The sequence below is a fragment of the Chelonoidis abingdonii genome, chromosome 3 (assembly GCF_003597395.2).
Source record: "Chelonoidis abingdonii isolate Lonesome George chromosome 3, CheloAbing_2.0, whole genome shotgun sequence".
Lineage (NCBI taxonomy): Eukaryota > Metazoa > Chordata > Testudines > Testudinidae > Chelonoidis > Chelonoidis abingdonii.
The window spans coordinates 110,233,817-110,259,330 of NC_133771.1; the positions used below are offsets into that span (position 1 = coordinate 110,233,817).

The 25,514-nt window shown below is 40.4% G+C and overlaps 1 protein-coding gene and 1 long non-coding RNA gene across 6 annotated transcripts in view; one reads left to right on the forward strand and one right to left on the reverse strand.

Moving 5' to 3' along the window:
* The first annotated feature begins 2 nt into the window (after positions 1-2).
* The window catches only part of ECT2L (epithelial cell transforming 2 like), a 59,253-nt gene continuing 33,741 nt past the window's right edge, over positions 3-25,514 (forward strand). For 3 of the 5 annotated variants that reach the window (XR_012655551.1, XR_012655552.1, XM_032769776.2), the window contains exons 1-12: positions 4,081-4,272; positions 8,691-8,803; positions 10,285-10,447; positions 11,679-11,931; positions 14,566-14,702; positions 16,504-16,631; positions 17,809-17,947; positions 19,333-19,501; positions 20,191-20,316; positions 21,763-21,855; positions 23,655-23,837; positions 25,191-25,291. Coding sequence is in view for 1 of the 5 variants with exons in the window: in XM_032769776.2 (XP_032625667.1) it covers positions 4,081-4,272; positions 8,691-8,803; positions 10,285-10,447; positions 11,679-11,931; positions 14,566-14,702; positions 16,504-16,631; positions 17,809-17,947; positions 19,333-19,501; positions 20,191-20,316; positions 21,763-21,855; positions 23,655-23,837; positions 25,191-25,291 (1,797 nt within the window). In the remaining 4 variants the exon portion in view is untranslated. Of the gene's footprint in view, positions 1,125-1,273; positions 2,637-4,080; positions 4,273-8,690; positions 8,804-10,284; positions 10,448-11,678; positions 11,932-14,565; positions 14,703-16,503; positions 16,632-17,808; positions 17,948-19,332; positions 19,502-20,190; positions 20,317-21,762; positions 21,856-23,654; positions 23,838-25,190; positions 25,292-25,514 lie in introns of those variants that run through there. The other 2 variants (XR_012655553.1, XR_012655554.1) reach the window with 2 other exon arrangements.
* On the reverse strand, positions 4,161-7,755 carry LOC116818690 (uncharacterized). Its single transcript, XR_004372251.2, has 3 exons — positions 7,175-7,755; positions 5,432-5,619; positions 4,161-4,243 (listed from the first exon to the last, which is right to left on the reverse strand). It is a non-coding gene; the product is annotated as an uncharacterized LOC116818690 (long non-coding RNA).

Genomic DNA, 25,514 nt, shown 5'->3' on the forward strand with positions numbered 1-25,514 from the left:
AACCACTTTAAAATTTCACCCAGTTAGAATTAGAATACATACAGGCAGCGCATGTCATTTGGTTTTGGCACTTTGAATTCTCAGCAATACTTAAACACTGTCACTCCATAATAAATCCATTCTGTACTACTTTGCTTTCCATTAACTTCTTTTGTTTAGTAAAGTCTCCCTTTCTGAGGGGTTAATGGCTGTTCGCTATTTTTAGTTATTTCAGGAGTGGGGAGGGTCAGCAACAATAAACACTGACCTTCAACACATGCCCAGTAACAAGAGGTCTGTTTCTAAAAAATGCTGCTATTGGCAGGTTTTGTGGTGCACACGTTACTATACATATTTCAGTACGGAAGATGTCGTACTGATGGATTCACAGTTGACAAAGCAGGCCCATAGCTAGCGAACACAAATCTACCCCAACCAAGTTCCTTTCATACAATCAAGCTGAATCATTGCTCCTGCCTTGTAGCAGCATGAGCCCAAATCCCATACAAATTGCTACATTTCTTGAACATGGACAGAGAGCCTGTGTTTATGCAAAGACTGATTACATGACAGCTCAAAACTTCTACCAGAGCATGTGAAAATGTGCACTCTGGTGCATTTGTTCTAATGTGTAGTTAAACTATTTATTCAGATTTCATTTTTTGTGTGCATTTGTTCTATAGCAGGAGTGAAGTCTTTCTCCCTTCCGTTTTAGGTCTTCTGAGCTCTTGATCTATCCATATTACTAATGCCTGGGATAGAGAAGAAAAGGTTGAAATTCTGTGCAAGTTCCACTCAGAGAAGATGATTCCATAGATCTTCATTGAAAGAACACTGTTCTTTGCCTCATGAGCTCCCACCGCTTTCCTTCTGAATCAATTGTAGCTTTGTCTGATCCCTAAAGTTCTAAATAGATATTCCAACTCTTGAGGAGGAGGCTTTAGATACCATAATCCCTACTGAAAGCAAGCCCAGCTCTTGCACCTTCTAAGTAAAGTACTGGCATTGCCTTCCTTCCCTCTACCTAGAAGCCCAAATCCTACACTAAGTCGTCAGATTCCTAGTAAAGTCCTTTCTCCAAACTTCCCTTGTTCCACTGTGATTTACTTCACAGTTCCCTTTGTCAGTGAGACTCTTTAGAAAGAGTTTGCCACCACAGAAGATCCCTAACTCCTAATCTGATGGATGTCTTCTGGGGAGGTTGTGAGAAGACTACTCCGCTCCCAAGACAATGCAGAGAGGAACTGGGAGCACAATACACTGACCACACTAGCAAAAGAAAGTGTACCCAAAGTTTTGTTAGACTTTGGTCAGCCAATAACTAGACAGTTGCTGTATGTAGGATTTTTAGCTCTAAAACTTTTTGCAAGCAGAAGCGTAGTGTTATTAGAAACTATTTGAAATCTGTCTTCAAGTAGTATGTACTAATGCAGGCGAGCTGAGGAAATGGAATATACATACATTTAAAGGGAGATGGTTGTGATTTTTAGCTTGTCAACTCTAACAGTGTCTCTTCAGACTGCAAGTAGCAAAGAGATTTAGTAACAAGAAAATAAATATTTCATAAGATGGATGATGTCACCTGAAGGGGTTGGGTTGGTTATACTAGGGGGTTCTTTATTTCACTTACATTTACTGTTATTATGGGCAAGCTACAGTGTAAGAATAAGTTACCGTATCCTGGGCAAAATTCCAGGGTGTGTCATTAGTGCCACAAATAAGTTATTAGCTCAGAACAAACTCTTGCCAAACTGATTACTGTTTAACTGTATAGCTGCAAACAAAGTTAACATTTTGATCAACAGTGGAGATGTGGGAAGCAGCTTAAAAAATATCCTGTTCCTTCACTTGTGCCCCTCAAAGCATTACACTTCTGACGCACATGTTGAATGAGAAAGGTAGTTAGCGTTTTAGCATCGTAGGAGCATGGTTAATAGGGGAGATTGAGAGTCAGTAATATAAACCCTGTTTATATTTCCTACACTGCCACTGACTGGCTTTGTGACCTCAGGGAAGTTCCTTAACTTGTGTTCCAGTTTCTCAACCTTTACAATTAGGATACTCTTACTTAGTTTTACAAAAGCTGTGCCCATCCAATGGTCCCCACTCAGACAGATTTCCCTAGCTGAGAGATGCTGGCCTTTAGTCCTGACTCACTTGTGATAGTGGTAGGTTGTCCCATTGTACACTAGTTTGGATGGATGATGTGCTGTAATTTGGTACAACTATGCTGCTCTCCATTTGGCCCATCCTACACTGGGACGTACCAGTGCCATCCCTTCTGTTCAGGATTGCTGCAGCCCAATTCTGCTGTGTCACTGCCACATGTCGGGTAAAGGGCCTGTTACAGTAGGAATGCAAGAGATGATTCCATGCTCACATCACTACATGGTGTATGGGCAGCTGCAAGTATAGTGGGAGTGAGCACACTGAGATCTGAAGCTGTGCCATAGGTCCTTCCCCTGTAAGGGGAGGAGCACACAAGCAACAGTAGCCTGAGTCAGGCTCTGGCTTAGAGCCCAAGGTGTAGTTTGTTGTGCAGTTCCTATGGAGATGGGGGAGTACTGACCCTCATCCAACGCAGCAGCAATTCCAGCTTTCATTGCAGATTCCAGCGGCTTGTTCAGAAGGAAAAGCAAGACGTATCCTCTTTAGAGGTAAACCATTCAATAGACTATGAACTCCCTGGTCTATGGGAAAAGGGGTTGCTTTGTATTTTAGTTTTACTGTATTAATGTTAATAGAAAGGGTAGGGAATAATGTCCTGCAGGCCTTAATCATACAAGCTGCAGAGCAACAGGTGTAAAGATTTCAAAACTAAACCAAAAATGAATATTCTAGGTTTTTCATAATTCCCAGGTACTTTGTGCATGACTGATTTGTAGCAGAGGGTAGAGATCAGAACTTTAAGAGGGCAAGAAGGTTACACTCCTCTGCCAGAGAAATTCTGAGGTATTTTTTAAAATGAAAACTGGCTCAGAGATGAAAATGCAAATGTAACGTGCAGGCAAGCAGCATGGGGAGACAAGAGATTTCAGCATACCTTTTATAGCACAATTTAAAATACGGACAAAGTGCCATCTCATCAGTGGCTATTCAGTAAAGACCAGATATGGATTCCATAAAGGGAGAGGGGAAGGGGAACTTAGACCTAGCATTGGATACAGCAGTACTAGGTCAATAAACCAGAGGAAATCTGGTATCCTCACCATAATAGGTCCCCCTGTTATCAGAGAGGGACCAAGGACTGAATGGGTATGGAGAATAAACTACTCACACACAGAAATGGCAGCTTTCTAGCTTATAGTTGAGATACAGTGGTGGGCAGATGTACGGGAAGTATGCACTACCATAACCCAACCTGTACCTAGTAAATATTAGGTAAATATTTATTTTGAAAATAAAATTCATTGGTCTCCAGGATTAGAGTTCTTCCAGTTTTCATGAGTCCAACATTAATTTTAAAGGTATTAAAAGGGAATGGTGACAAGTAGACTAATTACTCAATTTATAATTTGGCAAGAACAATAGGGCAGCTACCCCTCTCTACACAACTTCCCCCCCCCAGGAATTTGTAATGACTAGAAGAAGGCACCCACACAAGAATAGGAGCCATAAGAGTCACACCAGATCATTGGTTCATATGACAGAGGGCAGATTCCCACCTATTGAGGCAACAGAACTTTCTTCGGTAGCTTGGGTTTCTTGGGAAGTCTCCAATCTAGGTTCTTACTGACCAGTCCCAATATCAGTTATGTGATCTGATGAAATCAAGCATTGGCCTGCTTATGTACACACTGATGCCCTTTACCCAGCTGCCTCATCTAAACAAACAGGTAAGATTTCAAGATATAAGATTGACAGGAAAGTATTTTTAAGACACAAACAACATATAAAATGGGCCTGGATTCAGGCTTCTGGATCTAAATACCCCACTGAGCATAGTGGGAGTTGGGAGTGGGCTTCAGATCTGAATCCAAGTTTGAATTCTACAGTTTGCACCCATCTCTTCTAAGAATTAATTAGATCACATATCTCTTTAATTCACTGAATTTCTAGGGGGCTCTAACAAAGCTGGTGTAACCAAGTATCACTAATGCGATGATGACCACAGCTTATGTAACACCAAGTCCCCACACTGTTAAACAATGGCAACTAGAGAGTTTAGGACTCCTTGCAGAAAACACAGTGAAGTCCATCAGAATGTCTTCCAGTAAAATCCAGACCACAGGGAGCTTGAACACAAGGTTCAGCACTTGGACACCTATTGCAAATAAATCGTTCAACAAGCAGGTAAGTTACAGTCTGGTAGAAGTCATTTTTATAGGCTCAACTATCATGAAATGCATTGGTGCACCTTGCCACATATCTTGAAACACCTCCCAACCCCCAGTTGCACATGCAGTGACAGGAAACATCTTACAATATACGCACTGATGCATGTTCATGTAAATTAGATCAGAAACCAACCTCACATTTTAACAACATTACATCAACATCTCATCTTTTAACTGTTGCACCTTTATTTTCTTTGGTCATTTAACAGAAATGGACAGGGACAGTCTGTTATATCTCTGTACGGTTACTGGCACAGTGGGGCTGTGGCTTCTAGGAGCTATTACAATACAAATAAATACTAAAAATAATGAAATGCTTCCTCAAGGCAATGTATTTACTGCCATGATGTCTGACAGCAATTATGCCTGTGAGGACCAAGGACTATTCATAGCAATAAGCACTATGGCAATTAGCAAGCACGATTGGCTCTATAACAGTAGTCAAGTAGAATGGCATTACATGTCTTTAATTTTTTTTAAATTACAGATTTATGTATTGATTCAATGTTTTATAAACCAATTTTCTTTTTCCCTTAATCAAATCAGGTACTGCTCTTAACTAAATGGGACTACATTCCCCAAAAGCCTCATCCCACATGAATTGCACTAGGCTTATATACTCAGAAATTGCTCATTTTACCTAGAGAGAAAAGTATAAAAGACCTTTGCTGAGCAGCAATTGAAGTAGAGAGTGAGAGGAAGTGGACTCTATCCTCAGAGAACAGCTAAGTTTGATGTTCCTCTTGTACAGGGGTTTTGAACTAATGGAGCATGTCATTCCCACAGAACCCAGGGCCATGGAGAACAAAAATGGATGTCTGCCCTCTGTCAAAAATGTTAGTTTCAAGGACTGTTAGAGAAATACACCAGTCCTTGGCATTGCAGTGATTGTTGCTCAAAAAATGCAGTAACTCCTCGCTTAATGTTGTAGTTATGTTCCTTAAAATGCTACTTTAAGCAAAACGATGTTAAGTGAATCCTATTTCCTTATAAGAAGTAATGTAAATGGGGGGGTTAGGTTCCAGGGAATATTTTTTTGCCAGACAAAAAGACATTATATACATATACAGTATGTTTTAAATATTTTTAAACAAACAATGTAATACTGTACTTACCAATGATGATTGTGAAGCTTGGTTGAGGCTGGGGCGTAGCAGGGTCGGGGCACAGGGGCTTGCCTTTTGCTGCGCACCTGGTGCTCCTGTCAGAGAGCAGGGTCGAGGCGCGGTGGCTTGCCCCGTTCCAGCCACCTGGTGCTCCTGCTGGGGAGAGGGGTCAGGTTGGAGCGGAGCAGGCCAAACAACTTTAAAAAGGAACATTGCACAACTTTCAATGAGCATGTTCTCAGATCAGGAACCAAATAACAAAACAATGTTAACTGGGATGACTTTAAGTGAGGAGTTACTGTACCTAAAATAGGTAGACAGTTTAATCATACACCACAGGGATAAGATCAATGAGTAAGCTTCTCCATAATGATCTGTTCCTTTGGACTGCTCATTTTTGTATTACAGTCACTAGTTCCCAGAGGCTCCAACTGAGATCTGGTCTCCATTGGGTTAGGCACAGTTCAGACACTAAGTAAGAGACAGTTCCTTCCTTGAAGACCTTAAACAAAGGATAGGAAGTGAAACAGGCACAAAGAGATGAAGTGACTTGCCCAGGGTCACACAGCTGATCAGTGGCAGGAGACGTGGTAAGAATGCAAGAATATAGATCTCCTGAGTCCCAGGGCTTGTCTACATGGCAAGTTACTGCATGAAAAGCCAGGGTGTGAATCTACAGTTTACCATGCAGTAATGGCCCACGTGGTCGCTGCTGCAGCACAATTCAAGTCCTAGAGTGTGACTAGGCATACTATTACTTGAAAATGTAGCATGCTAAGCTGCACTCCAGGACTTCCACTGCACTGTAGCTGTGTTGTTACCCTAAATTTTAGATGCCAATTAAATTAGCCTACAATAGCACTTCTAATTTAATAAAAGGGTAAAAAGGTTGTGGCCAGCCTGAAAGGAGTTACCAGGGGGCTTGTCTCCAACCCGCAAAGGGCTCCCCAGGGCAAGCTAATCTTACTAACCACTGAAAGAACACAGGTACAGCCTTCTGCTCAAGGACTGACACTCACAAGCAGAAATGCTTTTAAAAATAAATAATTCTTATGTTTTCAAAAATAAGTAATTACAGTATTATTAATAGACTCAAAGAATATATAAAACACAGAAGAATTATATCTAGGAATGAAGCAGCACAACAAAATAAAAGACACGGACTACACAGGATATGTAGATCTTATAACAGTTACGATGTAATAGATTATCTATCTGTCTATACTGTACACAGACGTGGATGAGGCCCTGTATATATCAAGGCTCTAGCCTAAATACTGCAATTCAATAACATATACGTCTACCTCGACATAACACTGTCCTTGGGAGCCAAAAAAATCTTACCACGTTATAGGTGAAACTGTGTTATATTGAACTTGCTTTGATCCACTGGAGCGCACAGCCCCACCCCGCTGGAGCGCTGTTCTACCGTGTTATATTCAAATTTGTGTTATATCGGGCCGCGTTATATCGGGGTAGAGGTACTTAATACAACATAATATATATTACCTCTATAAATCATTGCAATATTTTAGTTTTAGAGAGAATTATTTAGTTAATAATAATAGTTAATAGTTAACATTTAATACCTTAATATTTAATAACTAACATTTAAGCTTTTAACATCCTGTGAGCTCCGGACAGGCGCTCACCAGATTGGTAGGGGAGATTTCACTCAGAACACAGGCATCCAGCTTTATTTACAGACAGTCCCACACACTCCTTAACAATACATGGAAAAAACAGACTTACACTCGTACCCAAATTTCCTCTGTTTCATCTTAATGGCCCTTCTGAGCGGTCTGTAATGATGTTAAGGATTGTCAAGGCCACAATTTTCCTAAGTGCTGCTGCTGCTTCAGGCTGCGGGTATAGCAACAGTTGCTGCTGGCAGGGACTGCTGATTGTGCTGCTATGAAAGCTGTTGCTGTGGTGACCTTTAGAGTTGCTGCTACTGCTTTCCCAGGTAGCTACTTTATGGAATTTTCTTTTGTTCTTCTCAGGTAGTTTCTATTCTTCCACAAAGCCTCAAACCCAGGGCATTCAGCCTGCCAGCCCTGGGCTTTATATGCTGGTTGCTCTCTCAAGTTCTGCTTATTAGCATAATTAGGCCAGCTCAACCAATCAGCTTCTAGATATTAGCATAATTGCTGTTTTTGACTAGCTCCTCCTCATTATGTCATACTTATTTTAAGCTAGCTAAGCTCCTCTCTCTGACACCATCTTCCATAGAGCTCCTCCCGCTGAGGTCTTGGGAGAAATGCTGAGTCATTCCCTATGAGATGCTGGAACTTTCTTCTGTGTCTTTCATAGAGGATTATTGCGTCCGCTATTTTGGATTTCTAACTTTAAACTATCACTATTTACAGTAGTAATAGTAATCTATTTATTTAAAGCCTTAATCTTAAAACTAACTGGTGTTTTATGCCAGTCAAAATGTCCTGATACTATCACCATCTTAATTATATCAATGGGGAAGAGGTGAAATTTTACAATTTTTAACCCCCTTTTTCATTTTCTCTCTGCTAGTCTCTATTAAAGTGCTGCAAAATTTTTCAAAGCAGCTAAAAGCAAAATCTCTTGTTTACAGTGTCTGTGCAGGACATGACTGTGGTGCAAGCTGGTATGCTGTTGATCAGGGGTAGGCAACGTATGGCATGGGTGCCGAAGGTGGCACATGAGCTGATTTTCAGTGGCACTCACACTGCCCAGGTCCTGGCCACCGGTCCGGGGGGCTCTGCATTTTAATTTAATTTTAAATTAAGCTTCTTAAACATTTTAAAAACCTTATTTACTTTACATAAAACAATAGTTCAGTTATATATTATAGACTTATAGAAAGAGACCTTCTAAAAACGTTAAAATGTATTACTGGCATGCGAAACCTTGAATTAGAGTGAATAAATGAAGACTCTGCACACCGCTTCTGAAAGGTTGCCGACACTTGCTGTAGATTCACACTGTGTCGTGCCTTGCAGTGACTTGTCATATAGAAAAGCCTCCAATTCATAGGTGATTGAACTACAGGTTCGAAGGGGTGCTGCAGCACTCCCGGCTTTAAGAGTTTTCCATCATATACAGGGTTTACAGTTTGGTTCAATGGCTGTCAGCACCCCTACTATAAAAATTGTTCCAGCACCTCTGCCCAGTTTAATTTCTATCTGCTAGGGTCACACTGCCTCCCTAAGCATCATTATATGTGCATCAGACTTGTAGAGGTCTGCACAGCATACTGAACTAGATATGAAAATACTCTGTTTCCTTTCAGCTCTTTGAGGAAAGAGTTAGTCTCATAAGCCATTGGTTTGATCTGTGGACAGACAAGCAGCGCAAACAATTCTTCCACACAATGTTGATGAGATGCAGTAAATCACAACTGAAGTAAGTTTGTTACAAGGACTAGCTCAGTGTTGTCTTTCCAAACAAGCAGGTATGTATGAATATGGATGTCACATAAGACACACAGCAAGCCAATTCTGCAATGAGATTTGCCCAGGGGATCCCTGTACCCTTGTGGAATCCCAGTGAAGGCCTTGAGGATTTAACACTAGTGCCAGTGTCTGCCTAGACGGATCTGACTGGGACCTGAAATTGTATTTTTCTTTTGTAAGAGGGTCCCGTCAGTTTGGTTTAACAAGGACACTGTCAGATTCATAAGACCTAAAAATTAAGATTGTAGCAAAATCGCGTGAGAGAGTGTATAGATGTGTGTCCAAAGCAGGCTTGAGGCTCCAGATTCTCCATCTTTTCCCCTTTTAGTATTCTCCAGCTTTTCCATTTAGTATTATATATTATTGGCTGAGCACTGTCCATGTGGTCAGTGCTCTGCAGAACATGGAGCAAACAAGGTTCCTTGCCCAAAGACCTCACAATCTAGGACCTGGATGTTGCAGTTTATAATGTGGGTGGGCAGACTGCTTTGCCTGTGTAGAGACTCACTGGAATCAGTGTGGTTCCATGTAGGCACAACAACCTGCTCCATGTTATATATTGCAGAATCAGGTCCCAAAGAGTCATCTTTGCAAGGTACTGAACACAAAAAGTTCCCACTAGCTCCTAATGGGAGCAGAGGGAGCTCTGTATCTCACAGGACAAGACCAGGTTTTAGTCAGCTCTTATAAAATAAGGGCCTAATCATGACATCCCTTATATACACTGACTTCTATTGGGCTGTGTGAGAGTAAGGGTTTGCAGAGTTGTTTCCTGGCCATTTGTGATTATTAAAAATGAAAGAGATCTTTAACTCTTTCCCTGGATGTCTTGATCCTTTCCCATCCAAACATCTGGATTGATTTATATGTTCTTCACACAGGCCCAGGATAACAGGCATATTATCTAATAGTTTCTTTACTGGCAAGAGTCATCTCAAACTCCTGACCTACTGGATTACTAATAATAGAAAATGGCTACTACAAGTACAAAGGTTCTACCCCTTCCAGTGTTCTGCAGAGCAATAAGACCAACCTCAGTGATATAAGGGCCTGGAATAAAAATAATTGGTTCTGTTGAAATGATCACACTCTTGGCATAGTTTTGTTCTGAAAGACATACAGTTCACTAGTTGCAATAATGAAATGCTTCTCTTTACATAAAAGTCTAGATTTGCTCTCAAAATGTTGCATTATGTCACTGAGATGCAATGCTATCAATAGAGAAATGGCCAACTAATTAGACAAACGCATCTTTAATCTCTTCCCAGTGGGTCCCAAAGCACTTTGCAAATGATGCCCTCATAGGAATCACTTCACTCCTGATAATATTCTTCAAATAGATCTCAGGTTTTCTGAAAGAGAAGACCAATAGAGTGACAGAATAGAATCTCAACAGGATTTTAACTACCGTGAATATCTGTCTCTTTACAGATTTACCCAAAACTGGTTTGCAGAGAGGATTCCAGTGACCAAAGTGGATTTCACCAGAGTGCTGCCACGTTTCATATCTCTGTACATCTTCTCCTTTCTCAGTCCCAGGGAGCTGTGTGCAGCTGCCCAAGTCAGCTGGCACTGGAAGTTTATAACCGAACAGGTTTGTTCATTGTAGGCCTGGTCCCACTCTCATGGCAATCAAAAAGAATTTTCTTATTGATTTTGATAGGAATAGGACCTGTAACTGGACATTTGCAGTACTTTTAAGGGGCACCACATACATGAAATGGGAAATCTGCAACAGCATATTGTAAATAGCATGATTTGCCAAAGTAATTTTGTATCTTGTTCAGCACTCAGATAAATGCTCAACCTTCTGAAGCATTTCATGTATCTGTCTAGCATACCTAATAATAATTAGAAAGATCTTTTTTTCCAGAATTTTCAACTTTCATACACTTGACAAAATAACCTTTTAAACTTTGCTCTATTTAATTCACTATAACGGATAAATTGTTGGAACCAGCTTCATCCAACCCTAGCAAGAACATCTCAGTCACTAAGAGCATATTACACATAAAGGTATTTATATTTTCTCTTGTCAGAAACTAATTCTCATTCTACATTTCATTCTGCTGCTTTGCTTCTATACTTAACCCTGTTTTGGCTTTGGTCTTTAAATGCACCCATCAAGCAGCAGAACACAATATGTAATTTAGAGCTATGTAGTTAGCTGGATGTCTTCAACTCTGTAATTTATAGAGATTGCTGTGGCCATATGGATACTGATAATGCCAGGGCTTAGCATTTTGGAATATCCACAATACCACTGTTTGTAATGATCAGTCTAAATAGATAGTGTATAGCATAGGTGCAATATTATTTATTGAAATTAAAATAAAATAAATATTCATCTTCAGAAGCTGCTCAAAGTGGTACTACTCTTTCTGTTCCTCTGTGCCAAATATTAGCCTACTCTTTCTGTTTCTCTGTGCCAAATATGACAATCAAGGGGACAAGACAATGCCTTTATTTGCAGATTTCCAGATAATGAAGAATTTTAAAATAGAACACAAACTAATGCACCTCTCTCACTTGAATTCATTGACATTATCTGATTATTCATCCTCAGGAACAGTGCCGGCCTCTGCATATAAGAAAATGTTGCAGCAAGCTCTTTGAGACAGAGGGACCATGTATTTTTATTTGTTCTGCAAAAGTACTAGGCATTTCATAAAAAAAGAAATCTCACTGTAACGTATTTATGGAGGTCCCATGTTTGATTTATACTCAGATACTACTGTGAGCAGTGGAAGTATGAAGCCCCAAGATTAAAATAGAAAGCTTTTTGTCCTCACTTTGTCTCTCTTTAACCTCTTTCTTGTCTTAAGGACTGTTTGTGGGTGCCAAAGTGTGTTAAGTTTGGATGGTTCCTGCCCTACACTCCAGCAGACAACGAATACAGTGCTTGGAAGCGACATTATATTGCCTGTGCATCCAGCTTAGATTACTTCACCCCAAGAGAAGCCACTGAAATCTATGGGACCCTCAATGAACCAAAACCTGAAAATGAGGAGCAGGAAGAGAGGCTAAGAGAAAAATGGCTACAAAAAATTATTCGGGAGAGATTAGCATTACGCAAGAGTCAGTGGTATTAAAATAAAGACCTCTTTCTTCTGAGATTAATGTTAAAATAACAAACACTGTCTTCTGAAAGTGATAAAGCACCTAAAGTATTCAAGTAGTCAAAGACCTTTTCTTTAGGAAAACGTATCTTTGTAGTTTTTTTTAAATTAATTTTTAATATCAAAAGGGTAAGGGCTGAAAATGGTCAACAACAATAGATTTTGTTTCTTCTATATGGTTGTTTAGTCACATTTGATATGCCTGTAGGAAAGGGGATAAAAATGTTCAGGCTTAATAGTGTCCAGTGGGGTTTCCAGTACATCTCAGCTGTGGAAATAATAGAAACCTCAAACTGTCAGTGTGTGGTTGAGGACTTAATTTCTTTCCAGTCTGGCACATATTGCTTTCCAATTTAGGAAAATGAAGGTTTGAAAGGAAAAGACCCAGTACCAGGGTGTCCTGTAGAAATTTTATGTCTAGCTACAAATATAGTCAATGCATTAAAGGAATCCTTAGTCAAGTTTAGGTCAAAATGTAGGTTTTGTATAAAATAATTTAAACAAAACTTAAGACTAACAGAAATATTTCCATGGAATTCTATGATATATCAGACTTTTATTACACAGTGCTCAGCATATTGAGATTTTTGTCTACAAGTATTATAATCAGTGTATTTTATAGTAATCATAGAATCACTGAAGATTAGGGTTGGAAGAGACCTCAGGAGGTCATCTAGTCCAATCTCCTGCTCAAAGTAGGACCAACACCAACTAAATCATCCCAGCCAGGGTTTTGTCAAGGTAGGCCTTAAAAAAGCTCTAAGGATGGAGATTCCATGATCTCCCTAGGTAACCCATTCCAGTGCTTCACCACCCTCCTAGTGAAAAAGTTTTTCCTAATATCCAACCTATATCTTCCCCACTGCAACTTGAGACCATTACTCCTTGTTCTTTCATCTGCCACCACTGAGACCAGTCTAGCTCCATCCTCTTTGGAACCCCCCTTCAGGTAGTTGAAGGCTGCTATCAAATCTCCCCTCTCTCTTCTCTTCTGCAGACTGAATAATCCCAGTTCCCTCAGCCTCTCCTCATAAGTCATGAGCCCCAGCCCCCTAATCATTTTCATTGCCCTCCGCTGGACTCTCCAATTTGTCCACATCCCTTCTGTAGTGGGGACCAAAACTGTACTCAATACTCCAGTTGTGGCCTCACCAGTGCTGAATAGAGGGGAATAATCACTTCCCTTGATCTGCTGGCAATGCTCCTACTAAATACAGCCCAGTATGCCGTTGGCCTTCTGGGCTAACAAGGGCAGACTGTTGACTCATATCTAACTTCTCATCCACTGTAATCCCCAGGTCCTTTTCTGCAGTACTGCTTCTTAGCCAGTTGGTCCACAGCCTGTAGCAGTGCATGGGATTCTTCCCTCCTAAGTGCAGGATGCTGCACTTGTCCTTGTTGAACTTCACCACATTTCTTTTGGCCCAATCCTGCAGTTTTTCTAGATCACTCTAGAACCTATCCCTCCCCTCCAGTGTATCTACCTCTCCCCCCAGCTTAGTGTCACCTGCGAACTTGCTGAGGGTGCAATTCATCCCATCATCCAGATAATTAATAAAGATGTTGAACAAAACTGGCCACAGGACTGACCCCTGGGGCACTCCACTTGATACTGGCTGCCAACTAGACATCAAGCTGTTGATCATTACCCATTGAGCCTGACAATCTAGCCAGCTTTCTATCCACCTAATAATCCATTCATCCAAACCACACTTCTTTAACTTGCTGGCAAGAATACTATGGGAGACCGTATCAAAAACTTTGCTAAAATCAAGATGTATCATATCTACTGCTTTCCCTGTATCCACAGAGCCAGTTAGCTCATCATAGAAGGCAATCAGGTTGGTCATGCATGACTTGCCCTTGGTGAATCTATGTTGACTGTTTGGGATCACCTTCTTCTCCTTCAAGTGCTTCAAAATGGATATTAGACATAAATTGTGAATTTTCATTCAGCCAACATGGTTCTCCCCTCTTCATTAATATTTGTTTGAAAGGATGTCACTATTCATATAGTTTTCATGGAGACCACATCTTCAGTGCTGTCAAGTCCCCAAGTTTTCTTTCAAGTCTCATATTTGAGATTTTTTCTAAACCGCAGCACCCAGAGTCATGTGATTATGTGAGAATCTCAGTTTTCCTTTTTTAAACAGTAGGCTTCTACTCTTTCTGATTAGAGAGAAAAAACTTGAAAATTTGAATCCCAAGTCCTCCAAAATTAGAAGACAAATGAAAATAGTCTCCATTTTTTTTTTAGTCTCATGACTGTTAAGACATGCATCTGATTTTTTTAAACTGAACTAATTATTTTTTGAACTAGTCAGGTTGTCAACACTACTTCCATTTCAGGTATTACTACAAGACAACTTCATTTTAGTAGAATGACCAATTCCTAGCCAAAAATGAGGAGGACTTTTCAGGCAGGGTGCTCAGTTTAGATAAAATCTAAAGAACGTCATGTAAAACTAACATGCTAATTTTCATATGGATTATTGCTCTAGTCACAGCATTGTTACTCCTGTTAGTGTGTACTTCCTCATCAGTGGAAACACATGGGGTTAAACAGCAGGGTCTGGTGATGCTTGTTTTTCAGAGGAGTTATTCAAAGCTCGACTGCCTTGGATGAGTGGGACTTGGAGCTCGAGATTCTTAAAATCACGATTACAGCCAAGTCAGGTGCAGACGATCCAGGACGGGGCTAGACTACAGGCAATTTTGCGACTAATTAAGGTAATTTCCCCCCCAAATGTACTTGCTTTTTATCCTTTGAAAATTGCTCTTTTTTGTGCAAGCATTAAGTGCTGAATCCTGAGATTGGTTGGCAGTGCTAACACAGAGCCTTTTTAAATCAGAACTACTTGAAATACATTCCACTTAATTTAAAGCAATTAAAACTCTTAATTGATTTGTGCTTCATGTAATCCCACTGAAGTCAGCACAGAGTATGATTCATGATTTATTGCAGACCTGATTCTGCCACCCTTAGTCATGCTGAGAAGTGCCCTGCTCACTGCGTACTCCCTTTTGACCTCCAACGAGAACTTTGTGACGTAAGATACTATGTACCACGAGTAAGGCTGGGATACCAAGACCCTAAGTAATATGTGGACAATGTTTTGTCTGAAATATATATGATAAAGCATAGAGATCCTGTTATACTTGTGTAATTGTTAGTTCAGAATGGTGCACAGTGCCACTACGTGGCAGTCTTTGTTATAGTAAATACTGGCAAGTGTAAGTGGCTGATCAACTAGTAGGCTGATGTGAGGGAGCCACTCCTGCAAAGACTTAAGCTCATGAGCAACTGAGGATATGACTACACTACAAAAAAACCAAACCCCCAAACCCATGGTACAAGTGTTAGAGTATGAGTCACCTGACTCGGGCTCACAGGACTCATGCTGCGAGGCTAAAAATAGCAGTGTAGAAGTCCCTGCTAAGGCTGGATCCCAGCCTCTGAGACCCTTCCCTTCCCTGGGACTCAAAGCCTAGGCTCCAGCCTTAGCAGGAACTTCTACACTGCTATTTTAAGCCCTGTAGTGTAAGCCCTGTGAGCTCAAGTCAGATGACCCAGGCTCCAAGACTTGCTACCGTGGGATTTTTTTTTGCAGTGTAGAGGTTTGACTACTCTGATAGGTAAAGTTACTCATACCTTTAGGTCTTTGGAGGATTAGTCTTTGTGTCTACTTTGTGTCTCTTATCTCATAAATAAGACTGATTGGGTGTCAATAAAAAGTCTCAAAAGTCATGGCACAGAATATTTTGCTTCCTCATTAGCTTATTTTCTACTGGAAAAAGCATTTATAGCCATCACTTATTTTAAAATACATTAAGATTTCAAAACACACATAAAAAAACACAAAAAAGAGCTGTTAAAATTGAAAGAAGAGACTTGTAAAACAACTATTTAAAAAAAATTAGAATCCCCTAAAAGTCGTGATCTTTGCCATGGAAAGCAGAAGTGACAAACATACAGACTTATTCTTAATACAGTTAATTTCATACTTGACTAAACTGTACTCTGTGATTACAGCTAGATTCAGCCTGTAACCCAACTTGTAAAGCAGTTGAGTACAATTAACATTGCTTTGTGACTTGAAATATACATGCTGAGGTTCAAAGCAAGGCACTGGCAGCACAGAAAGTAAAAGTGTTTAGATGAAGCTGGTATGGGAGCCCAAGAAATATGCTACTGGACAATCTTCTTTCACCCTCCACTATAAATACTGATGAACCCCCGCATCCTTGTGAAGTTCTGTATAGGATCAGTGCCTTAGTTTGCATCCATATTACACAATTTACAAGATTGTGTCTGAGCCACTATTACAGTTGTATTCTCAAGTATTGTTCTGAGAAACTCAGTTAAATACATCTTACTTTATGTCTGTAACTGGTAAAATAAGTTTAAGTTTTTTTACCGGTAGACGCAAGACAGCATTTCTTAACTGCTGCATTATGTAATTACTGAACCGTATGTTATTACACTGCATCATACATATTTCTCTCAGCATTTTTGTTTAAATGCTTTCAGGAAAAGAGTGCTCTTTCGAATCATACTCTTTCAATGCTGCTTTCTGAAGAAATGAAATCTGTATCAAACTTTAATCTAGCAGCAGAAAAACAGCTTGTTTTGGCCTCCTTAAAAACTTTGTCCAAAAGGTAAGCAGGACTCAAGATTTTCAAAATGCTGGTGATAATTCCAAAACTACATAGAAAATGGTACCCAAAACACAGTGAGTAATAAAGGTGACAGAATACACTGTAAGAAACAGCACACAAAACTGCAGATCTTTGTAGTCACGTCAGGTGGCTTTTAGCATACTAACACCTTGATGGAGCTCAACTTTGTCAATTAGTTCTAAATAATTACCACATAGGTTCCCTCTCTCAAAGCTGTGCCGCTCTTCCTCAGTGTTGGAAGGAGCAAGTCCACAAACTGGCATGCAGACAATATGTCTGGCCCATGCAAAGTCCTCCATTTAACTGATACCACTTGAGTGTAATCCTGGGGAGGGAACTGAAACTTGAGGTTGGGTAGAAACTTGGTGTTCTGCATGAGGGTGTTGCCAGAAATACTAGTTTCCCACTCTAGATTCTTGGGCCCAGATTGGCCTAAGGCAACCATTCTTGGAGATTTGGGGGCCCAGATCAGCTGATCTGGTCTTAAACCATCACCCTGAAGTTCAAAGATATGGAGAACTAGAAACTGGAGAGGCTCTCCCATAATGCAGCATACCACCCTCAACTTGTTGCTGGTCCAGCCATAAAATGGGAACTTTGTAGAGCCATTTCATGCTAAGCCTGGATAGGGGGCTAATGACAAAACTAAGTCTAGAGTTGTATTTTGCATTGGCTAAACCTACTTAGGGAGAAGATCCTGAAAATTCGTTTTTTTTTTTTTTGGTGGGCTTACAGAGAAAAAATCAATTTGTTCATTACATGTATTGAGATTGTAAATTTAAAATCTTTTCACCACAGAGCAAACGAGGGCAGTGAGGAATATTTTTCCTATCACCTGCACTGCTAAGACATAGCATAAAAATAAACACAAAAAAGAGTGCAAATGGCTGATCTGTAGGTATTTGGAACTCGGATCTCAATAGGCAGTAGGTGATTAAGGTTCATTTTCTTACAGAAGTGGTGGCCTTCAGGAGGCACAGAATAGAATACAAAATGCTGTAAATGTATTTACAAAACACAATACTGCATGTCTATTCAGTGTAACTGAAGTTTAGACAGGTATTTTCATACCCTAATGTCTTATTTCTGCATTAAAGTAAAAAAGAGAGAATCTTTAAAGGATATACTGCTTGAGTTTTTGCTTTTCCTTCTGTAGAAAAAACGTGACTGGGAGCAGATCTGATCCTGTGTTACCTTACAAACACTGTCAGCGTGTCTACCAAAAACACAGCAGTTTGCCATATCCACTTGAGCCATACCTGGTTTTGATATCATCCAGGATTCCTGCATATGAGGTAGGAATGTCTTCTAAGTTCTCTCTTTTTTGAATAGTTTGGGTTCTGTGTTCCCAAACTACATCCAGGGATGTACCTGAGACAGCAATCTGTTCATCCTTCCCCTGCAAAGAAAGCATCCTTCCTGGAGTCTACTATAGCCTCAGTCCTGCAAATACGTACACATGTGCTTAATTTTGCTTACAAGTCATTCCATTAAGTGTTTACAGGATTAGGGTCTCAGCAAAAGCGCACTGTAAAGTGAAGAAAAACAAAGGAAAGCATAAGATTAAAATGTCGGTAAAGCAATATTATGGGCCTAAATCAGTGATTCTCAATAGCAGGGACGTGGAGGAACGTTCAGGGTGTGTGCAGCGCTGGGGCCGGAGCTAGCCCCCACAGGGGGTGGGGAAAAAACACCACACTTCCAGCCCCACTCCACCCCCAGACCAGCTCTGCCTCCAACCCATTCAGCCCCCAGTCCTGCTCTGCCTGCAGCCCAGCTCTGCCTCTAGCCCCAACTCCTCATCCATCTCCATTCTGCTGCTAGTTCTGCCCTCAGCCCAAGCTCTGTGCGGAAGAAGCCTTGACTGTCCAGTAATGCTGGGAGGGGCATGGACAGATTCCATTACCGGTAAGGGGCCAAGTGGGGGTGGAGTCACTGGAAAAGTTTGAGCATCATGGACCTAGATGAATCTCTAATGCAGAAATTTGGAGTTTAATATGAAACTGTAAAAAAAAAATGCTGTCTCTGTGCATGTGGGGGGAACTGCACATTTTTTAATATGCTGACACTATGTGATTTGAAGTAAAAAACCCAAATCATATGGTTTAAGTACTAGTTTGTGTAAGACGTTCAGTGTTATAGCTAATCAAAGAAAAGTCCAGGATGTTTACTTCAAAAACTGCCCATCCTGTATATTTATTTAAAAAGTTGAATACAATCTGAGTTTCAGCAAAGCATCAGTGGGAAATAATAAGTAGGAAGCTAAGCGGACCACCCAAGCAGCGTTTTGTTGTTTCATGATAAAGGTTATGGCCCTGATCCTAAAAATCAGTGTGTGTGGATGCACAGCTGCATCTGTACAGAACACAATTAACTTCACTGGAGGTTCACGAGGAGTGCCAGACTGCTCAGGCACAACGAATTGCAAGGATGGCCTAGCTGATATTTTCCTTTCATAAAGGTTGTTGGAGGGATCATCTCATATCAGTGGCATTATGGGGCCATAGGACAAAGCTGAGTAAAGAATTTCCATGTGTAATTAATTACTAATGCATAAAATAATAATGTGATGCATTCTACAAATGAATATTGAATTAAGAATTATATGTTTTTCATGGAATTATATTTTGAGAAAAGCAGGATTTATTTATTGAAGATGTTAACTGATTTATTTCTGTAGATGGTGCTGGACAGCATCAAACCTGGGGTGATTTCTGTGTTGTATGAACATTGTGGAATGACATTGGAAAGCCTCCTTTTTTACATAGAAAAGGCTCTGGATGGCCGAAAAGCAAAGAGTATAGGGATTTTTAGCGATGGAAACTCCAGAGAGATCAATTTACTTCAAGGTAGGGGCAGAGAAAAGCAGAGAAACTAACTGGGGAACATGTCAATGCCATATCATGTTTAGATATTCCAAAAGGGGAAACAGCATGAAAATACAAAAAGTTAATCAAGCTAGCAAATTTGTCATTGATCCAACTGTAATTGGTTTCTGACAAGTAGACTTCTGTACCTTCCATTGTAATCACTAGGACTCACCACAGAAGTAGAGGCTGCCTGGATGTAAAAGCTTGTAGGATCAAGGACTTGATAATTAGTTAAAAGCCAGAGAAAATATGACAAAAAGAGATGGTACAGCCATCTCTGATGTCATAAAAAAGGAGATTGGACACGTGATGCTAGTCCAAAGCAGCTAAAGGTCTGACCATGAGGTTAAATAAGGGATAAAAGGAAGATGAGAAAGAGAAACAAGTCAACACAGGTGCAAAGAAAAAAGTAATAGGCAGAAGAGAAAAAATAAATGTAAAGAAGGAGGAACAGAGAGAGAGAAGTTACTAAAGGAATGGAGGACAAGAAATCACTCAAGTTTGAAAATTAGCACATTGCCCTTAAAAAAGAGATTTGAGGAAAGACTGTGTTAAGTCCTGGGAAGGGAAGTAATGGTATGAGTACAGGATGGAAGAATTTTGAGCAGAATGAAAACCCTCATGGAAATTTTATTTCTTTCATTGACTTTTATTTAAATGTTTTTCAGGCTGCAGAATCAGCATTGAGAACATTTTAAGTCCTGAAGTGAGAGAATTTTGGGAGAAGCTAGGTTGTGTAATGTCTCCAGAGGAAGGTGGTTATGTGGACATCTTTGTTCCTCTGGCAGCATCAGGTCAGTTTTGTTTGAACTTCTGTCATGATGGAGACCATTGTGTCCCTGTTAACTACTGAGTAGGGCTTGTTGAAATTGAGGTTGGAAGAAAAGTGGATTCTTTCTGTGGAGAATTTTGACTTTTTGTTGAAAAAATCTGAACACGGGAATAGTTTTGTGGGAGTTGTAGTTTGGGTGCCTCTTGTCCCCATTCTCCTCTGTGGGCCAAGCCTGAGCTAGACAACATGTCTCATGAGCCACCACAGGTATGGGGCTTCTATTATGCACAGAGGGATGACCATGATGCATCACGAGACATATAGTCCAACCAAGAAGCCTGGCTTACAGAGAAGGGGGGAATTGGGCATCCAAAGTTTGCATTAGACATAATGGTGGCTGAGGAGAGACAGTTTAACATCAAACCAAGCTAAAACATTACTTTTCAACGTGGTTCCACAAATCACATTGTTCAGAATAGAAATTTTTGACCTTTGACAGTTTTTGCTCTTTGCAGAAAAGTCAAAATTTTCCATGGGAGTGGGCGGAGAAGAAACACTTTCAACCAGCTCTATTTGGAGCAGGGGAAGGAAGTCTTTTTGTTCTGTGTTTGTACAGTACCTAGCACAATGGGGTCCTGCTCCATGACTAGAACTCATAGGTGCTATGATAATACAAATGATGAGTGTACAGAGTCCATTAGAAAGCAGAATAGTTTCACACAGCTGCCATGCTGATATATTTTATTTATATCTATTATATCAAAGAGGCAGATATATTCTATTTATATCATTCTCTTCAGTTACCTCAGTCTGTTTGGGAGATATTAAAAGGTTGATCTTGCAGGGTGCTGAGCAAGTCCAAAGACTTCTGTGCACCCACATCTGCCATTTGCTCAGCTTTGCAGGGTCACCTCCTTAGCTGGCATTGAGCAGGTCATTACAAGAACTAAAGAATAGTATCCACTCCTATTTTGTTATTTTTCTTGTCTTGAAGGAATAAGATGCACCTCAAAACTCGTGCATCTTTAATTCATTCTATTCTTCTTAGGGACCCCACAAACTCACAATATGCATCTCTTCATTGACATTAGAATGAAACTGGAGTTATTTTCTTCAATAGGGATCTCATGTCAAAACCAACAACTTTAGTTTTTTGTCCATGTTAGTGGATGTGATTGTTCCTTCACAGGGTCATTTTGTTAAGATACACAGGACATCTTTCATGCTGTTGGTAAATATAGCAAAGTTTTCAGAATAATATGATAAAAACCATAAAAGTACTGTTGATTCACAAAGACATGACATTTTCATCTAGCCTTGAAAAAAAGTTTAGATTCCTTTTGGTTTCAGATGAATGATAGTAGTATGGAGAAAAAGAATTTGTTAGTGGACTGTAGTGGCTGTGATATTTTACTGATGTAAATAATACAGAATGTTCTGAACTAGAAAAAAGAATGCATCTTTTCAGAGGCAGGGATGGAAGTCCTTTCCCAGCTGACTCAGCTAACTGGTATGCTCTTCAGAACCCCCACAGGAATTGCAACTGGATCTTATCAGCACAGTAAGTACAAAAAGTTATTACACACATTTATAAAGGGAGCTATGTTGCACATCTGGTATTTGGCCACATTTTACATGGCTTGGAGAAGCTGAGTCAGCATTTCCCAAGTAAGAGAAAAATGGTTTATTTACAACTTAAAAATAGAGAGACTTATTTTGCCCATAAGCAATGTAAGAATTATTTGATAAAAGTAAGAGAAAATTATTCTAAACCTGCTTTTGGAAAATGATGGGTAGAAGTAGGTGTATAGAGGAAGGATGTTGGTATTTGATCAGTTTTAGAAGGCTAGCATGGTTTACTAAAGACCCAGTGTGATACTATAAAATCAAATCACAGATTTACATGATAGTAGTCTTCAAATACTTGAAAGGCTGCCATAAAAAAAGATGGAGAAAAGGTGTTCTCTTGCCACTGAGGTTCAAGACGCAATGGGTTCAAACTATAGAATAGAGGATTTAGATTAAATCTCAGGAAAAACTTCCTAACTGTAAGACCAATAGGACAATGAAACAGACTGCCTAGAGAGGTTGTGGAACCTCCTTCAGCCTCTCTTTGAAAACCTCCAGTGGATAGCCATCTGTATTGAATGGTTTAGACGCAACAAATCTTGGATCTTGGCAGGGGGTTAGATGACCCTTATGGTTCCTTCTAACCCTAGAATTCTATAGGTTTATAACTTTGGCTACATTATTCTGCCATATTTTAAAAATTCCATTTCAGGAGCAGCTAAGTATTGTTTGATGTAACCTAACTGTCAGGTTAGCACAATGAAGGCCACAATGAAAGCACAACATCAAAGGGTAGGTGTCTTAAAGTATATATTGTGCAGAGAGAATGGATGGGGAGAGGGGATAGTCTGGTACAGCCACATCTATATTCAGATGCTTCAAGGTCCCTGTTTTGTGTGGACCATGTAATACATGTAAAAATGTAATTAGCAGAAGTTTCAGGTCCTGAATAAACCTGAATTTACTAAATCTATGCTGCTTTCAAAAGGGTGTGTTTGACATTCTGTCACAGATTAATAAAAGTCTATGCTTGGTGTGATCTTCTGATTCACCATCAGAAACTCCACCACCACCACCGTGTAGTTGCGGAAATCATGATACCAGAAACTCAGTCAGTCTCCTGTTGAAAGGGCATCGAACCTACTTTAGTGTCAATTACATTTTATTGCCATACTAATAAAAATCAGAATTCTCCAGAACTGTAATGTACAGCAGAGTAAACCAGGAAACAAAATTAATTTGTCATTATACTGTGACCACTTTTGACCAGAGCGGTTAGCCAACATTTGGGAACTTGCATATTGTTTCTGATAGGACGACAAATTGTTGATGGAGTCAGATATTTCTTTGATCCAGTCCTGTTTGTTTACTAAGACTGCACAAAGTTCTGTTTCCTTGAACATAGTAGGAATCAAACAGGAGATAGAGTTGGAACCGTGACCAAAGAAACTCTGCTCAAAAGCTCACACTTTCAGACTTTTCTCAGTCTAATGCTATCCAGTCTTCTTAACTCCCTCTGTGTGTTTCTGCTGCAGACATACAGCTCTACCAAATCAATACTCCAGCTTCTGCATTGCTATATCAGTCTCCAAGGAAACACCTGAGGCTACATGGTTCAACTTCTACTCAAACCTTGCTGGGTGCCTGCATTTTGGGTTGTGGGTTCTATTGTTTCAGCTAAATTTCCATAAAGGAGCTTGATTATTCTTACACTTATACTGAATGAAGGGCAATGGTTACATCTACCAGTTTCAGTCAGGTTTTGGCTAACACCCAGCATAAAAATATCAGTTCTTAGTGAATGGCTGGGAAAACAGAAGGATGGACCTCCCACCTCCACCTACTTCACTGAAGTAAAACTACAGACCTGGCTCAGAATGACAGAGCTCCTGGAGGACGCACTGAAATCTGTCCGGAAGCAGATGCGACCATATTTAAGTGAGCTGCAGAAGAACATTAGTGACAGGATTATTGGTAAGATTTGTCATTTTTCCTTTTCTAAGCACTTATAAAAGCAGGACCAATCCCCAGACAGATTTTTGCCCCAGATCCCTAAATAGCTCCCTCAACTTGCAACCCTGGCTTCTGCACTTGCATTAAGATGCTCAGACCAGGAACCATTGCATGTAATTTGCTTAGTTTAGGCCCCTTCTGTATCAATGCATGTGTACTATGAACCAAGACTATGCCCAAGAAAAGTCTTGTCAGAATGAATGCTCAAAAACCAGAGCATTGTGGGGATCTGTAGATGTTATATTGGAAGAACTCCAGTTACTGATAGGGCAACCTAGTTTTCTCCTAAAGATACGTCTTTTAGCACACACTACTTTCAGAAACTATCAAGCAGTAAACTGTCTCCATGAAGAGGGTAAGGTTACGTTAAATGGGTCTAGAAAACCTCTCTCAAAGTTGTTTTCTGACACAGCCACTCTCTGTGTTTAGACAATATCCTTTAAAGCTTCCATACAGGCCCGCCAATGGGGGGAGGGTGGGAATGGGAAAAGGGGGCAATTGCTGCTCTCGGTTGCAGTGGCAGCCAGGAGCCCCAGGCCCTTTTAAATTGGCCAGGGGGGCCGCAGGACTCCTAGGCACATGCGGGGTGGTTCCAGCAGCAGCAAAAGCAGCCAGGTAGGCATGTGGAAGCTCTGGCCATGCCGGAAGAATGTGCCCAGCAGCTTGTTGGGCACCAGCAGTGCAGGTGCAGCACTGCCTAAATGTCAGGTGGATCGCAGGCCCAGCTTGTGCATGTATGCACCTGCCGCTGCACACAGTCCAGCGTAGGGTTCAGCTCCAGCCTGCCCTGCATGATGTGTCACAGCAACCCATTGACTGTTCTGCCCTGGGGTCCCGAATTGCTGTCAGCAGGCCTGCTGCCATAGGTCTGAGATTTCCCTATACTGGGATAATGCCAAGGAAATGACTCTGATCTCAGGCTGAGTTTGCAGGGCTATCAGTAAAAAATATATTTTTAAATCCAGAAAGTGAGCACGGTTGCTATCATGTGACAGACAAAATTGTGGGACCTGGCAATGCCATGTCTAGAGTGCTTTTTCAGAGCAGACACACACTTTGACCTTGCCTACACCGGATTTGTCTTTGCAGTGTTTAAGGCATTGGTGCTGCTACATCATTGTAGGTAGACTAGTGGCTAAAAGCCCCAGCGTAGACAAGTTCCTTTTTGTTTGAATGCCCAACAAAATGTCAGCCTGCATGTGCGGTTGCCTATTTCCCTGACTAGAATATAGTGACTATTGTTAACGGTTATCAGGCAAGCTTACAGTATCTGTTTGAAGGATTAAGTTACAATTAATGATCTTGCACTTTCAGGTCAGTTTATGTTTGATGCCATGAGCAGAGCTAAAGTACATACTAATCAAGAAACAGCCCATTTCACTGATGGATTAGCTGAACTGTCAAAAAGAAGCTATGTAAGTAAAATTGCTAGGTTTTTAATAGTCAAATGAAGTGTTATTTAAGGTTATTTGTCAATCTCTTTCCATTTCAATGACTGTTGTACTAGGCTTGATGAATATTTGAGGCTTTTTTTAGTTCAGATACCTGTTGACATGCTGGATCAGCCCACAAATACATAGGTAGGTGACGATCCATAGCTCTGAACAAGGTAGTTGCATGGACACTGCACTGGTTTGG